A 16,939-nucleotide genomic window follows, 5' to 3' on the forward strand; every position below is an offset into this window, starting at 1 on the left:
TGTCTTCTATGTATTCTGTTTACAGCCTCCCCACTAAATCTTTTAATCTCATTGCTTTACAGTACATGCTTAGGAGCTGGTTCAATAGATCCTATTGTCCCAATATTTGTAACTGATGAGTAACAGAACTTGTTTAAACATGATGTATCTTCATTCTCAGTTATTATGCACATGATAGTGGTGGATGTAAGCATTTTACAATAGAAGGGATTCTCCCTTAACTGCTCTGATTCGTGGTTTCCTGTTCTTTGCTGATTGTGTTTTTCGGAGTCTCTAAGATTTTTTTGTGGACTTGTACCAGGAAAAAGAAAAGAAAAGAGAAACAATATGGGCATGTGCTGGGCACCTACAGTATCCCAGTATGCCCACAAAGAAATATTGTGGTTGTGATTATTCAGCTGATAAGGCCTTAATGTCAGCAAAGCATTCGAGTGTTAAACAAAGAAATTAATTAAAAAAAAAAAATCTTACTTAAGACCATTCTTTTTGAAATCTTTTACAGAGCACTGCATGCATCTCACCAATGTAATTTGTTTCTGTGAATTAAATGAAGGATTATTTAATTTTTCACCCCTACAGTAGTGATAAAGCATATGGATAGTGCAAGGAGTTTGTAAAGCTCCACAGCATCTAAAGAAATCTGCTGAACTACTCAATTAACAACCTCTACTTCTTAATTATTTTTTTTAATAGAAGCTGCTGTAGCGACTGTGAAGAGTGAGGAATCAACAGAACCAATTAGCAAGGTCAGTCTAAAGGTGCTTGAATCTGTGGATGCTATGGATAGAGATTTGGTGCAGGTTTCCAAGTGATGGTTCTGCTGTCAGAAAACCTCTGGTTTACATCTTTGCCTGTTAATTTCTTGTGGGAAATAGTGACTAGTTTGTGTTTTCTGGGCTGTTTTTGATTTGATAGACTTCTGGCTTGATTTCCCACAGTTTGTTGACTCTTTGTTTACATCAAAACTACTTTTTATGCTGATCATTGCCCTTCTGTGGATTTCTTGTAACCCTCCTATTTTCTCAAGATGCAGAAATCGCATGTACAGACCTGCAGTGTTTGACGTGTGGGCATATCATGGATATAAAGTAATGGCATAATTATAGGGGAGGGTTGGTTTGGTTTGAATTTTTGGTGAGATGGCAAGAGAGAGACCAAGGTTTATACAGAATTAGTTTGACCTGGATACATCCACAATTTAAGGTGATTACATGACATAATTATGGAGAGGGGTTAAAAAAATGTATAATGTGCTTTGCTACTAAATCCTACCAAGGCTTTAATATTCTTTGGTTTGGGGGTAATCGCATGCATAACTAAATGCTTTTAAGCAAGTGTTTCATTCAGTTTAATGGTGGCTTGACATAGTAAAAATAAACGTCCTCGTTAGTCATACAGCAGTTTTGGTTTAGAGTTGAAGAAACAACAGTAATACTTCCTTTCATTTGTTTACAGGAACCTGATGATATCTGTGTGGTTCTTATTTCAAACTTGCCTGAGAAAGGATATTCTGTCGAAGAAGTTTCCAACCTAGCAAAGCCGTTTGGAGGACTGAGAGATGTGTTAATTTTATCATCTCATAAAAAGGTATTCCAGTGTGCATCTAGTGGGGTCTCTACCAGGAGTAGCAGGAAATATGCTTCTAACGAATGTAAATCTGATAATGCAGCGTAGCAACCATTGATATGTTTTTGCTAAATTGGAGTTTCTTTTTTACTTTTTTATTTTCTTTATCTTAAAAGGCGTATCTTGAAATAAATAGAAAATCTGCAGATTCCATGGTTAAATTTTACACCTGCTTTCCAATGTCTCTGGATGGGAATCAGCTCTGCATCAACATGGTGCCTCAGTATAAGACTATAAAAGATGAAGTAAGTAATAAAATATATTGACATTCTATGATACGTGATAACGTTTCAACACAGAGCAGGATTTTGTGTCTAAGCTGACTTTTGAGCACTGCCCGTTCTGATAGCGTGTCCTACTGAGGACTCATGTTAAATGTCTTTTGGGGTCCTGGTCTGATACCAGAATAACACAGCTGTCAGAAGTGCTCATGCTATCGCTTTGACTAATAAAGCAGGAAAAAAAGTTGTCATTTCAATTAGGGAGTCTGTGATTCCCAATTAGCTAATGAAACCGTATTTTACTGTGTAAATCTTTAAACTTTTTTTATTTTCTCCCCCAGGAATCAATATTTACTGCTATCATCAAAGAGTCTGACCCTAAGGTAAGCTGCTGGCAATCAAACTGTTCTTCAAAATGCTATCAAAATACATCAATATAAATTGGAATCAGCTTCCTTCACGGTGAAATAATAGCTAATTGAGTTATCTAAGCTTGCCGTTGAATTAAATGTTTATATATGTATTCATGGGTGAATAAGCACGGAATGAAAGCAGTAAATGATTGCTTAGTTTAGCTCCATGATGCATGAGGAGCAAGGAATTAAGCATTCAATAGGAGTCCTTAGAGAGCCTCTCCTTTGGTGAGAGCTTTTTCATTTTCTAACAGCGTGCTTGTGACCACTGTAGCTTGGAGGCTGTGCAGTGTTTGCCTGTGTATGCTGGCACCCATTTTTCCTAGTATATTTTATAGACAGGTTTCTGATTTTTTATTTAGCTGTCAAAACTACTTCTGCTGTTGAGTGTAGAGGGTCTCCCTTATTGTCCCTCCTGTTCCTTCAAACCTTGGTGCAGGCTGGCAATTGGCATGCAAAGCTTTTTTTAGGCAGTGTAGGCTCACAGAGGTCTTTTCTGCAGGTAGAAGCTAGTAGAATAACAGCTTTTTTTTTTTTTTTTTTCTTTTTTCCTTGCTACTGTGGGAAAACATTTTCAAAATATTCGTGATAGAGAGTGAGTTATTGGGTCTGAATGTGTCTCTGGGCTTAGAGCTGTCCTGGGAACTTCACAAGAGTAACTCTAAGAACAGCAAAGTCAAAAGCTCACAGCATACGGTTAAAAGTCGTTTTCCAAAGAGCCCTGCCAATGATAAGTCACTTTCCAGGAAACCCCCCCAAAGGCTTGAATTTTCAAACCCAAATGTGTTTGGGGGATATCTGTTTTCTCCTAATGATGATAGTTTGGCACTGACAGCTAGATCTGAGTCCTTAATGCCAGTACTCCTGTTGCCATATCCTACATCTGCTTCTGATATGCTTGTGGTGGAAAACTTCATTTTTTCTCTTGGTGAGGTAGTGAATAACGGGAGGGGAACATAGCAAACCTCTCAAGGGTGGGGTGGGAGAGCTTGTTCTTGTTGTCAGGAGGGCTGGTTCTGTTTCTGAAAGACATGCAGCTTCCAAGTATTTAAAGGTAAGACTTATTTAAGATTTCAGAAGTCTACTAGTACCTTTAGACTTTGTGCCCCAGGGCCATTTCCTTGGAAATGGCACAAAATAATTAGCTCCAGGAGTCCGTATATCATTCTGCCAGTGCTACATGGCTGAGGTTAGCTTTCCGTGTGCAGCCAGCCCACTCTTACCCTCTGCACCAGAATCCTTCCTGGTAGGAAGAGACTTAGAGGTCTCCTCTGACAGCCTGTCCCCATGGTGGTGGTGATAAAGGAACCTTCACTAGCAAGAAAAACTTTCCAATTGGAGTTGAATATCCTATTCCAGCAAAGGCTCTGGTGCAAGAAGCTTCCGAGCCTACCACGTTGTGACTGAAGTGCTGCCCTGGGGAGGACGTTCATCCCGGGGACGTTCAGGTTAGCGGGGAAGCCTCCCTGCCTCTGTAGCAGGGTTGGAGCTATTCAGCCACTCGCTGTGCGTGTGTTTTGGATGGAAATGGGAATTCAATCCTTGTAGCAGCTGACTATCAAAATTTGTTCAAATTGTAGCCTGACTGGAATCACAGGTTCTTAATCTGTGCACGGATTCCGTAAGACTGTTTGGAAATTGCCAAACTCAAGAAATTATATTTGACCAAGGATCTTTTTGTCATTATAAACCGTTCAAGTAAATCAAACTCTAACTTAAAAATCATAATCATGTACTCTTTCAGGTGGGTTTCTGTGCCCTGACTGGTTTGAGATCTGACTAGATAATGTGCTTTTCAAAATACCAAATCTTATTTGAACTTCAGCAGTATTTTGTAGTGTTCCTTAAAGGGACTTTTACTAGTTTGTTTAAAAAATTAAATGGTAATTTAAAATAAAACACTTGGCTTTTTTAAGTTTGTTATTCTTTACTGGGATTTATATCAAATTCTTTTGATGTGCTGCATAGAATACTGGAAAATCTGAAAATTCGAACATTGGAATCTGTGAAATTTGTAAATCTGAAAATTCGAACATTGGATGCTTGTGAATGCTCTTCCTGGGGAGATCTGAGTGATCTGGAAGCTTCCTGTGGCTCTTTTCTAACCTAGTTCAGTAGATGCTTATAAAGAATGCTGGAAAGTTAAAGAAGTCATCGCTTTTCTTTAGGTAAACACCGAAGCTATACATCATCAGTTTGTGCATCTTGGAAACTTACCAGATGATGGGTACAGAGAATTTGAAGTAGTTTGTGTGGGACTTCGATTTGGAAAAGTTGACCATTATGTTGTGCTGAAGAATAAAAACAAGGTAAGTAGGATTTTTTCCTAGCGTGTAGTACCATGTTAAAATAAAAAAATAAGCTTTTAATGTCCCAGTACCAACAGTGCTCTGCTAAGGAGAGACCAGAGTTCCTGAACTGAATGTAGGCTTTCTTTCCCATTCACCCTGTACAAGAAAATAGCTTATCTTATTTGTTGGGGACTGCAGGGAAGGAAGAAAACAAACAAAAAAACTTTAGGCTGTTATCTAGCCTGAACAATACAAATCAGTTTAAGGTCTGAAAGTAAAGCTTCCCAAGTGGCTGGAAAATTTATTAACCTTTGACATTAGAGAGGTGTAAGTGGTGGAGGCAGAACAAATCCCCATGTAGTAGGAAGCTTGGGAAAAAAAATAGTTTGGGAAAATGTCAGAATTGCTCTTTTTTTTTTAATTCATTAAATGTCTTAAGATCTGTTTTTCAATGGACAGAGACCTTTTTAATTTTTACAGAAACATGAGGGATAATTTGTGTTTAAAAAAAAATCTTTAAAACAACGTAATGTGAAGCTGGAAGACTCATGTCACATTGTACTTGATAGCTTATGGGTAAAGAAGCGAGAGATTTCCAGTACAGTGTATGAACTTCAGCGTTTAGTTCATTTTTACTATTTTCTTGATATAACACTGCTTTTTTTTCTGGCCGTGCACTTCCCCTAGCAGCTTCTGGGAAGATGCTCATCAATTACAGCAAAATCCAAGCTGAATGTGTTTGGGAACCAGAAGGCTGGACACGTGGGTAGGAAAACTCCAGGCTCCCCTGTTCTGTGATACAGTTCTTTGCTTGCTTCTGCAGATCATTCCAACGCAAGATTTCTTCCTTCAGCCTCACAGAAAGAAGAGAGTCCACTGTTCTTCATATGCAGAGCACAGGGTTTCATCAAAAATGCTGCTTTTAGCAAATCTAAAATGAGGATGTTGAAGCCCTCAGAAATACTACATATCCCATGCTATGCCTACTTAATTTATTAAACTTATTCTGAAGTAACAGTCATTTGAAGCTTGTGCTTTTTTCATTTCAGGCAATTCTACAGCTGGAGAGTCCCAAGGCAGCTAGATCAATGTACTGCTTCCTGAAACAATATCCCTACAAGATGGGTGAGCATACGTTGAGCTGTATGTTGTCACCTAATGGAGAGTATGCTGAAGTAAGATTTCTTCTTTTTCAACAGTACACTATTTTTGTGCAGTAGTACAGCCTTTCTGTAAGAGCAGTGGGGATAACGTCAGCATTTCCTTCAGTATTTGCTGTTGTGGATGAGTGAAAACTGTGTAACTGTGGGGTGCTGAATGAACTAGTCTGAACTCTGGAATGTGTTATATGTGTGAAAAAGGATGTGTTGCTGGATGGTTTTCTTTATATCTTTCTCTGTTTTACAAACATTGTGGAATCTCTTTCAACTGACAAAAATATTCCATAACGAAAGATGAAGAGAAAAGGAAGAAAGGAAGAAAAGTAGCTGCTTAGTACTGGTTAGAGAAGAATTTATGACTGAAATGATGAGAGAAACTCTATCAGAGTTTGATTTGTCTTTTCACAGTTCATCTACTTCGGTCCTTTTTTGTTTCCAGACTCAGTTGCTGTGTCAGCATTGATCTGTGGGCCTACAGCTGCTGCTGTTTTATTGCCTGCAGATGGAATTACTTGCAGCATCGAACAGCTCCCTGCTAACTTCTGGTGATTTGCTGAAAGAACAGTAAACTGCAGAGCAGAGAGGGGAGTTTAGTGTACATTGCACTGGGTAAAGAGCTCTGAGCAAGAAATCTGAGCCATCTGTCCCATGGCACTCTCCATCTCTTTGTCACATCTTCCAAGTTATGTTTATCGTAGGGGGATATAGGTTGGCTTTTGTTCTTCTGAATTTCAGATAGGATTGCTCTTTGTAGCTTACATTTAACTGCAAAAGCACAGACCAACGTGGCAGGTCAATATGAGCTGTTTTCTGTCAAGGTATAGACCACAAGCTGTACGGTTATCTTAAGCTGAATTCAGTGCTTGAGAGATAGATAAAGCTCTGCTCTTACGAGGGGTTATCCGTGCGAATTCCATCCTTGGAGCTCTCCTTCCCTGCGCGTTCCTGTTCATTTTCAGTGACCTGACTTAGAGACACTGCTCAAACACGAGGATTTGCTGGAGGGACAGGGCATCCCTTCACTGTTACTCACCACCAGGTAGAAGTTTAACTTTAGGTGCTTAATATCAAGAGCATCAGTCTGTTACTTCAACACAGGGAAGCCAAATGTCTATAAATCCCTCAGATGCATACTTCTTGCTATGCTGACTGAGCTGTCAGTACTCAGCAATCATCACAGTGATTTTTTGTGCATTCTTAATTTTATTTTTTGAGAACAGGTTGGGGACTGATCATTGACAGGTATTATAGTTTGTTCTCTGTTGCACTGGCAATTTCATGCGCTTTACTGAAAAGCATCCTTACTTACAAAGTTTATAGGGTAGCTGTCTGGTGTTTGGGATTTTAAAATACGCAGTGTGGCAGCAGATTTTGGTGTGCATTTTTGGTAGGGCTCTTGCAGCTGTTGAGTCTCATTGCTGATGGTTTAGGACATAGGGTACACAACCACATGTGACTGGGCACGTGGATGTTTTTGTGCAGATTCGTAGTGCCCCTTTCCAAGGAAATCAGCAGGTGCTGTGCGTGTGTAGAGTCCCATCTGTGTAGGATCAGTTACCTGTTCCCTGCTCTTTAGGGTGACTTTGAAGTGTCCGTAGGGAGCCTGTGGTCAGCCTGGCTGCCCAGCTCTTCCATCCGTACCTTCTGGGCATTCACCTGCAATAAAGTACAATAATGGTGAAAATGCCTTTGAATTCCGTAATTAATTCAGAGAACTGGTTTAAATTTCGCTATGAATGCTCCATCTCTAGCACGTGAGCCTTTTGTTGTGGTACTGTCAGCGTGGTGCCCCAGGAGCCCTGCAGGTGATGCGCTGCTGGATGTGTTAAACCCAGGTGAGCGTGGGGGCAGCGTGCTCTCCTCTCTGCTGGATGCAGGAACCTGCATCAGATGTCCCCAAGAGGTTTTTCTTTCCCCCCCCCACTGCAGGACACTGATTCCTGTGTGGGATAAAGCATGTTGTCTTCTGTGCGCCACTGCATTTTGTATTTCTTCTTAAATAGTGAAGTTGAGGTCTTTTTAAAGAACATAAGTTAAAGTTGTATCAGGTCATCAGGTGCATTTAAGCGTAATATCCTTTATTAGACTAGCTGGGTAGCTGAAGAAAATAACAAAGTCTTCAGGCTTATAAGCTCTTTCTCAAGTCTAAAAAAAATATTAATAATCTCCCTTAGCACTGAAAAACAAGCAAAATATCATAATTAAATGCTTCTGCTAAGGAACGCCTGGCGAGGATGCACTGTGGGAACACTGAACCAGATCTGCTCGTTGTAGCCGTTCCTGTATCTTGCGTAGCACAGAATAACGTGCCTTTGTTGCTGCAAATGTCTCATCAGAGCAGAGTTTGGTGCCAACAAAGAATGGCATTCAGCTCTCTGTTTTTGAAGTAATATTTCTTCCCAGCTGTGCGCTCTGGGGTGATTTGGGGTGCTTGTCTGACCTGGGGATGTTGGGGACATCGGCCAGCCCGCCAGCAGGGACTGATGCCATCAGCACAGTGATGGTAGTAGTGGAAGTGCTGCTTAATCAAGTATAGTTCTGGTTTTGTCATTTTGCTGGTAATGTCTGAGTTTTAATATTGCTGAAATAACAAGAATACACCCGTGGGGAAACTCAGTTAACAGTGAACGTGCCGCTGGATGCAGAATCACTCATCGTCCCTACAGGTGCTGTAACTGCTCTTTGTAGTAGCACTGCCCCAGCCTTCTCACACACATCAATAGAAATCTGTACGCTGGAGGTGTGCTTCCAGCTTTGTTTCTATCTCTGTCTGAGATGGGGAGAAAAACGCCTGTGCCAGTCCCCCTCTTAAAAGGGAAAACTGTGTTTTTCCTTCATTTATTCTTCACTGCTCTTTGAGTCAGTGAGCTCTGTGTGCTGCACATCTTTCTTGGTGGTGGTGCAGAATCTGGGTGCTGTGGTGAAATACCAGAGGAGCGTTGAGCTTGGAGCCCCATTTGACCTAAGCTGTTTTCTCTTCTCTCTCTCAGAAGGCTCTCTGAAGGAAAAACAAAGCTATCTTGAATCTATTACAACATAGCTGGCGCTTTGACACTTACTGTATCTGGAATATCCGTTCTTAGAAAGGGAAAAGTAAAGGCTTCAGAAAAAATACGTGCATAAATAAAAGAGTGACACGAACTGTATGTGCAATGAATTAATCTGAAGTTCTATTATTAGGGATGGTCTTCAAATGAGTTTGCAGAGTGCCTTTAGAAAAGAAATTTCAACACAGTTTCAAAAGTTGTTGGGTTGCTTGGACCTGTGCTGTGAACTGTGATAGCCACAAAGCTTGGATAGTTTTTTTTTTTTTCCAGATGTTATTTCATTAAAATTATTCTATATATCAGCAAATAGAAAGGCTTGGTCATGTTTAAGCAATCGATACTACTGCAGCAGGTTTGAAGGAATGGAGTCTGGCCTTGGATTTTCTGTAGGTACTTGCTTAACTCGAAATGTGCTTCCTCTTCCAAGAGGTGCGATGCTGCTGTTTTCAGTACAGCACTGAGCTGTCAAGCTAGCTGCAGTTTACCTGAGCTCTGCAGCTGTTAGCATCCTCCCCAGTACAGGAAAGAAGATGCTGTCCGGGAAAAAAATGTTTAACATCCTCTCTCCCCAAAATACATCCCAGGTCAAAAGCTAATTATTCTGCTCAAAATCCCATCTTGGAAGATGAGGCGAGTGAAACCGTGGGTGCTGTGCCACACGTTCTGCCTGGCAGCCTTCTGGTAAAACCTCTTACCAGCCATGCGCTTCTATTTGTTGTCTTAGGAAGTCCTTGTTCTGCAGTGAGCAATTTTAGACTAGTTTAGTTTACTGACTGTTGATCTTTCAGGTAACACATGCGTTAAATTTGGGTTTGTGGTGTTATTAATTAGCTGTCCCACACAAACACTGTGCCGTTGCTTCTGCAAGTTGTAGGTACTGAACCCTGCTTTTTACCTTGCAGGCTGAAGCTATAAAAAAAGGTGTGAAGAAAGAGGAGCCAAGCAAAGGAAGGTATGCCCCTCAGATATTTAAGATTTTTTTTTTATGTGTACTGTTTATGGAATATCCAACGTTAAGCAGATGCTGAGCCACCTCTAACCAAGCATGATGACAAGACGTGCTGCAAGATGCATCAGCTGCTACCTGCTGTTACTTCTTTCAACCTTCTGTGTGTTCTGTGTGTGCAGGACGTGTGGTGTATTGCTGTAGAGCTGTACTGTTTGTGTTCACCTTGAAAAACGGGGCTTTGAAAGAACGTGGAGGAACGGGGTGAAATCCTGTTTTCTGTGTAGTTCGTTGAGATGTTGTTGTTTTAATAATTATGGCCAGGATTTTACCACAGGTCCTGGAAAGTATGTTGGGAAATACGTGTTGGTAAGACACTTTTTTGTTGTATTTAAGCAGGAAGCGTTACACTTTATTTTGTCTTACAGTGCTTTCCTCTGTCGGAGCACCTGGCTCTATTGTTTCTGTTTCCAAATGCTAAAAATAAACTTGAACTTCCTTGTTTAACTTATTAACATTCACTTCATGCTGTGATACAGGTCCCTAAATTGATTTTAAAAATGTTTAGGTGCTACATTAACATCAGAACCTAGAAATGGGAAATTGTGGTTTTGGTATGTTCCATTAAAAAAAAAAAACATATTGCTTTACAGACATTGCTTGTGGTAAAATTTCTAATTGTGGAGTAACTATTTGTTGGTTTTTGTCTCGGTTATGTTTTGGGAGTACTTTTGTAAGTGGATAGATCATCGTAAGGGTTCTTGTTAACAAAATGATTTAAGATGCCTTCTGTGACTCAAATTCGTATTTCTGGATAAGATTTGTCATTTAAAAAAAAAAAAAAAAAGCTACCTAATAATTGTCCTTAAATTTGAATTTCAAGTAATGACACTATATATACTGTTACGGACTGTTACGATATTTCCCAAAACCTGTTTCTTTCAAACCAGACACCCCTAATTTCATGAAACTTCTCCTCACGCCCTGGTCAGACTGGGAAGCGTTAGTTTGTGCACTGGCTCTGAACCCCACGTGTGTAGACGCGCAGGTAACCTTTTTGATTGCAGACTGGTGGGCTGTAGCTAGTGGAAATTCAGCCAAAACAATTCTTGGGTGAACCCCAGCCCCTGCAGAGCACCCTGCTGAGGCTGGTGGGCAGGGGGCAGAGCTGACGTTGTCCCTGCAGGTAAGGATGTGCGCATCCTCCTTGTCTGAGGCAACTCTCCTTCTCAGCCTTCATCACCAGACCAATTTTTTGAGTTACAATCCATAAGAGGCAGAACATAGCTTAAATATTATCATATATGGGAAGTCTTTGCCACGTTTTTCTGGGGAGGCAGGGAGCAGCAGAACTGGCACAGCAGAAGGCAACGCCTCCTCACTGTCCTTGGAGGACGTGATGTCAAAAAAAATCTTTGATCAGCTTTTTGAGGCTTGGTTTTTGCCCAAACTGAGCAGGGAATTCATCCAGCCTTGTGCTGACTGACTTGCTTTTAGGACTGTTGATGCGTTTTGTTCCTTTCTGTCCGTTTGTTTTCTCAGCTAACGATAGCTGAAACTTTCCTTCACCAGGTTAAGGATCAAGGTCTGTCCTCCTGCTCCTCCTTAACCCTGAGCCAACGTGTGTGTAGCACGTTGTGTCTCTGTGGTGACACAGCCTCTGCTCTCCGTGCTGGCACTTCCAGAACCAAACCTCTCCAGGTCTTTCCCTGGCTGACTGGGGCAGCGATAGCTGCAGGGATGTGCTGGGCAGGGACTTCGGTTCACCTCTGTGCTGAATTCTGTACAGGACATCCATCTTCTGGGTCTGTGGGCTTCTCGCCCAGTGCCTGACAGATCTTTTAAGCATTTTGAAGCTTCCTCCTGCTCGCTCATCTTTCTCTCTGCACATTGCCACCTCTGCAGAGTTCTCCTTCCATTGCTTCAGTGTCCACTTTGAACCCATCAGAATATATTTTGGAGGCCACCAGGGCTTTGTCCAAGGCACAGCAGGGCTGCTGGCGTGAGGGGAGGCATGAAGGCTGAGAATCCAGCAACTAGGACCTCGTTTGAATTGTGCAGAGGACAACACACGTGTGCTGCTTGCTGCAAGGTGTGTAGTTAGCACATGGGTTTAGTGTTCTCTGACATTTTTCCAGTCCTTGTACAAAGAGAGGCTAAGCAGGGTGCAGCTGAGCAAGGTGCCAGAGCCTGTATTCAATCAAGCTTGCCATGTGTCAGTGACAAGGCTGGGCTCTGAGATGTCCAGGTGATGTTTTGCTACACAGACACGAGGGATCCCAAAGCCCAGTGGTCTGTAGGATGCTCAGATAGTGGAGGAAATGGCCTGAAGCACTTTTTGCTTTGGAACCCTCTCGGTTTTTAACTGATACCCAAATACCTTTCGTGCTGTGGCTAAATAACCTGACACCACAGCATAAAAATCAGTTCAGCCCGGACTGCTTAAACACCCACGGGGCTGGGTGCAGGGTGCTGGGTGCAGGGTGCTGGGTGCGTGCCCTCCTCTTGTGCTGAGATGCCCGCTGTGCATCACAGCACATTACAGCTACGCCACTTCTCACTTGGCTCCGTAAAAGAGCTTTGAAGCAGAATTCACATCCCTTCTTCCTTCTCCTCTTGAGTTTTGGAGCAGCAGAGGATGGTGCCCTCGGGGCTGGAGGAAACCCTTGCAATTATTGATTTTTTTTTTGTGCTTCCACGGCACAGACTTTGAGTTTGCTTTTTCTCATCGCTCTGGCTCCACGTGTTGTGTGCTCCTCTTGTTCGCCCTTCATCTGCCCCCCTCCAGACTCAGCATTCCTGCCAGCACCAGGCCCCCTTTTATCTGTCCTTCCATTCTCTTGATGAGACCGTACCAAAACGGCAAGCTCTCCTTCCTTATCTTTCTGAGGATTAACACAAACACATGCTCTATTCGTGTGCCTGGGCTCAGAGAAACCATAGCACAGCCTGCTCCGTTGTGCATAGCCACCGAGTGGGTGTCTGATGCTTCTGAGTTTGCTTCAGCACCCAGCGAAATCACCAGCATTGGTGCTTCTTCACCCCTCGTCCTGAGAGGCAGGTGCTTGAAGGATGCTCATTTTCTTGAGCCTTGTAGGAGAAGGGGCACAGACACCTCTGGTCCTGAAGTCTCCCGAGATCATCTTTGGGGGATTCTTTCTTTCAGAGAAATGGACTAACTGGCGTTCTCTGGAAGATGCCACGCTCTGCGTGTCATCCTGGGCTTTGGGATTTTGGGAGCTGACAGTGGGATCATGTAGTGAGAACAGGGCCCGGCCAAGGGGAGCCTCTGTGCCTGCATTCTTCCTCGCCGCTGTGTGAGGTTGGTGGAGCTTAAATACAGAGTTATGCCTCCCTCCCCAAACGAGAACAGGCTCTTAGCTACTGGAAGACTTCTCCAGGTCAGTGGCTGCAGCTTCAGACTGGCAGAGCCTCTGTCTGCAGCCATAACAGAGCTGGTAACACGCAGGGAGGGCGAGGTTTGGTTTTGCTCTATCACAGTCTGCCTTGTAGCAGGGGATCTAAATTGTAGGAGCTCACAGCAGCAGCGAGGTCACAGCAGTACCGGGTACCACCTCGAGAGGTCTGACGACAAGTAATGTAATTCAAAGAGTCTCGCAGTACTGAGGTGGATTAAGCAGAAGCATAAAACTAATCAGCCGTCCGCCTCAGTATTTTAACCGTTTTAACACTGATAGGCCAGATTTCCAAATGCTAAGCACTAATGCATCAGGAAATCACCCACCATTGGCGTCAAGAGGTTACTGGTAACTGTAGAATTCTCAACATAGTTTGATTTCTTCTGTTTTTTTTAAATGCATTTAGCTCTGGCTTGAAAAAATATCCAGAGGGATCAGGAGTGGTGCAAACAGCAGCTGCTAATCCTCCAGTAGAGCCTAGTGTGGCAAAGAAAGAACCCATTTCCATCTCTAATGTCAAAGACGAGATGTCAGCAGTACAGATAGAGCCCTCTGAGTCCCACCTGGGAAGAGCAATAAGGGAGGCTGCTCCGAGACTGGCAGAAGCGCCCGTGGAGAAGGAGGAAGCCGAACTTGGCGTCGCATCCATCGACTCGGCTGATGCTGAACTGCTCGGAGCAAAGGCAGAAGAGCTGCTGCCTCCTTCCAGCCTGGAGAGAGAAGAGGCACTTGCAGATAACACTAAAGTGGAGCTGGGCAAGTCTGCTGTTCTGTCTGCATCGGAGAAGGAAGTAAAAGCGAGAGCTGAAGAGCCGTCTGCTGCTGCCACTGAGCCACCAGGAGAATCGTGCGATGTGGGGAAGGTGGAAGATGTGCCTTCGGGCTCTGCTCTGAAGCTGCCAGGAGAGAAAAAGGCAGGGGCTGTCCCTGAAGCCGTGCCCCCTGATTTGGATGCAGCCTCAGCAGAGATGGTCTCGCCTCTTGTCACACAAACGAGCAAAAAGTTGGATGCTCTTGAAAAAAATCATGTTTCTGATGCTGTGAATACCGAATGTGAAAAGCCAGTGACTCAGATAACGGAGAAGAAGCCCGCACTTCAAACTGGGGTGGCCGTGGTGGAGAGGAAAGTGGATGTAGCTGGAGCAGCCACCGAGAGGAACCCAGAGGAGTCTGCGCTCAAAGCTGGAACAGCCGCGGAGGAGACCCCTGAAAAACTTTGGGGCAAGACTGGGGCAGAGCCAGAGAAGAAACTTGAAAAATCTGTGACCAAGGTCGGGGCGTCCGTGGAAAACGCTGAAAAAAATGTGAATGAAAAGAACGAGGGGAGTTTAAGCAAAGCACCTCAAAATAAGGGAACGGGACCAGCAAAAGCTGATGAAACCTGCAAAGCGCTTCCAGCGAGCCCCTCGTTATCTGTCAAAGAAGCTTCCTCTGTTGGTAAAGCGATTTTAAAAGCGGTGCTGTCTCTTCCTGATGTGTCCAAGGCAAGGGTTCCGCTGAGGAGAAACGAGCCTTCCCTGTGTAAAGGAGAGGAGCAGAAAGCTGCCTCCAAAGCTGAGCCCCGAGGACAAGCGGTGGCGGAGAAGAAAATCTCACCAAAAGAAGGGGGAGCTCCGAGAGCTGGAAGCAACCGAGCGAGCCTGGGAGACGGCAGCGGCAAGCCGAAAGTGAGCAGAAGTTCTGTGGTTGATGGCAAGGGAGGCAATGGGAGGAACTCATCTCAGCAAGACAAGGACTCGCGAGTGGAATCTAGGGCTAGTTCAAAACAGTCTCAAGAGGGGGAGAGTAGATCATCCAGCACGAAGAAAGACAACAGCAGCAATAAGGTGAGGAGGGCAGGAAGGCCGCTTCGATCGGTAACTAACTCCATGCTTCTCTCAGAGGTTGAGTATGGGACGAGGAGAGTATGTTCCCCTTCCCCTTCCCATAAATCACTCAGCTGGTCTGGGCCAGCGGCCGAGTTGGAATAGCACGATGGTGGGCAACCAGTTGCTTTTAGCTGCACTGTGTGTAATGCGAGGATGTAACTGGTTTGACAATGCTACTCGGATAAAATTGCAGGAAGGTATATTTTTGAAGCGAGTCTTTATATTGAGTGTTACCACTTTATGTTCTTGGATTAGTTCCGAATGGGAATCGATAAGCTTTCTGTCCTTTTGTGAGCTGATATTTGCTTTGTCAAGTCCTGCACAGACACTGGTTACTGGAAAGAGGTTCCTAAGCAAGGTGCTGCCTGTGACTTGTTGCTAGAGACTGTATTGCCTCGACTCTACCGCTGACGGTTGGCGTAGCTCTGTACTTGCCAAGCATGTGATCAGAAGCAGAATCTGGACAATTAAAAAAAAAAAAAAAAAAAAAACATTAAGGGAAGAGTTCGTGGTTTTTTTATTTTTATTTTTCTTGTGGACAGGTTAGATGCCTTAACTGATCTCTTGTCAACTTCTGTCTTAACTTGCAGGCTTCTGTTGGTGGCAATGCTGCTAGACCTTCGAAAAGTGGCAGTAGCAGCAGTGTGAAACAAAAGGAGGTAAGGGTCTGACTGTAACTGTTTAAAATACAGATTGTCTGGACAATTTGTGTACTGAGAATCTTCAGCGTTCTTCCTAGGGAATTCCTGGATTTATTACTGGTTTTTATTACTGGTTTTTATTACTGGTTGTTAAACAACAGGCATGAAGCTGTAAAGTCACGCCACTGGGGAGAGAAGCTTCAGGAAGTGAGTGTTAAAAGGAGGTGGGTCTTGGTCTTGGATAACACCTTTTTGGGAGAGGAAGAGTTAATTAACTCAGTTAGCTACATAACATCTTTATCCATCATTGCACTTGTGAGAAGAGGAAGGAAGGTGAAGGTCCTCTAGCTCTTCATAAACGACTTTTATAACAGCAGATAATCAGAATTTCTCCATCCACAGCGTCCCTTGCACGCAAAGGTATTTTCCACAGGTTGTTTAGCAGATTACTGGATGTTTTTTGTGACTTGTTGGTGTGAAGAACTTTGGAGCTATAGGCTCAACTCCCAAAGAGTCTCCCTCTTTGATAGCTTGATCTTTAGGAAAGAAAAACAGACAGAAAGCAATAAAAACGCATACAGACGAGGTTGTGGAAGTAGAGTTACAGCATCAAAGCAAAGATCTACTGCGTCAGTAGAGGGTCGCTATGGAAAAAGGCTTCCTGACATAGAGCTGACAACCTGGATATAATCCACATCAACTTCTAGCCCGGCCAGAACGGTGTGTTTGCGAAGTTGGTGGTTATCTGATGTTGGTGTGTGTTGCAAAGCTGGTGTTATCCAATGGTAGGAGATAACGCTTTCTTGTATAAAGCTCCAGACGTGTTTTTTTTAATCCCAAGAGCAAATTCTTCAGCATTTGTAAAAAGGTTTTGGAATGTCTTTCACCGCTTACAGCTTTATTCTTTGCTGCAGTACAGCTGATGAGAACCAATATCTTTGTTCTTCTTTTCACAGAAGAAAAAATCCAGTGACATTTGATTTAAGTTGAAACATAACCACATTTTCTTGCATTTTCTTCACTCTGCCCACTTTGCATTAAATATTTATAAGCTTTCTGCATCGGGATGCAGGTGGAGACATACGCTGCTCCTGCTGTTTGGTAGCTTTAAAACAAAGGGGGGGAGGAATGTAGCCTTTCAGTTTCAGATTTTTTTTTTCTGGAGGTCTGTTTCTAGTATTACTAGGAAAATTCATCTTGCCTTGGCCTTAAAATTCTGCATTAACAACAATTTTTCACTCTTCTTGTGTTGGACACCAACCAGTGTTTGACAGCAGGATACAGATTTTACAAAAAAATAAATCAGA

The 16,939-nt window shown here is 43.1% G+C and overlaps 1 protein-coding gene across 7 annotated transcripts in view; it reads left to right on the forward strand.

The window, feature by feature from the left end:
• ZNF638 (zinc finger protein 638) overlaps nucleotides 1–16,939 on the forward strand; it is a 49,873-nt gene that overhangs the window by 26,268 nt on the left and 6,666 nt on the right. For 6 of the 7 annotated variants that reach the window (XM_084516339.1, XM_084516340.1, XM_084516336.1 and 3 more), the window contains exons 14-22: nucleotides 694–746; nucleotides 1,456–1,587; nucleotides 1,743–1,871; nucleotides 2,189–2,230; nucleotides 4,429–4,569; nucleotides 5,601–5,726; nucleotides 9,661–9,710; nucleotides 13,530–14,949; nucleotides 15,582–15,650. In XM_084516339.1, the coding sequence (XP_084372465.1) occupies nucleotides 694–746; nucleotides 1,456–1,587; nucleotides 1,743–1,871; nucleotides 2,189–2,230; nucleotides 4,429–4,569; nucleotides 5,601–5,726; nucleotides 9,661–9,710; nucleotides 13,530–14,949; nucleotides 15,582–15,650 (2,162 nt within the window). Of the gene's footprint in view, nucleotides 1–693; nucleotides 747–1,455; nucleotides 1,588–1,742; nucleotides 1,872–2,188; nucleotides 2,231–4,428; nucleotides 4,570–5,600; nucleotides 5,727–9,660; nucleotides 9,711–13,529; nucleotides 14,950–15,581; nucleotides 15,651–15,793; nucleotides 16,935–16,939 lie in introns of those variants that run through there. The other variant, XM_084516341.1, reaches the window with a different exon arrangement.

The sequence above is a fragment of the Aythya ferina genome (assembly GCF_964211825.1).
Source record: "Aythya ferina genome assembly, chromosome: 4".
NCBI lineage: Eukaryota > Metazoa > Chordata > Aves > Anseriformes > Anatidae > Aythya > Aythya ferina.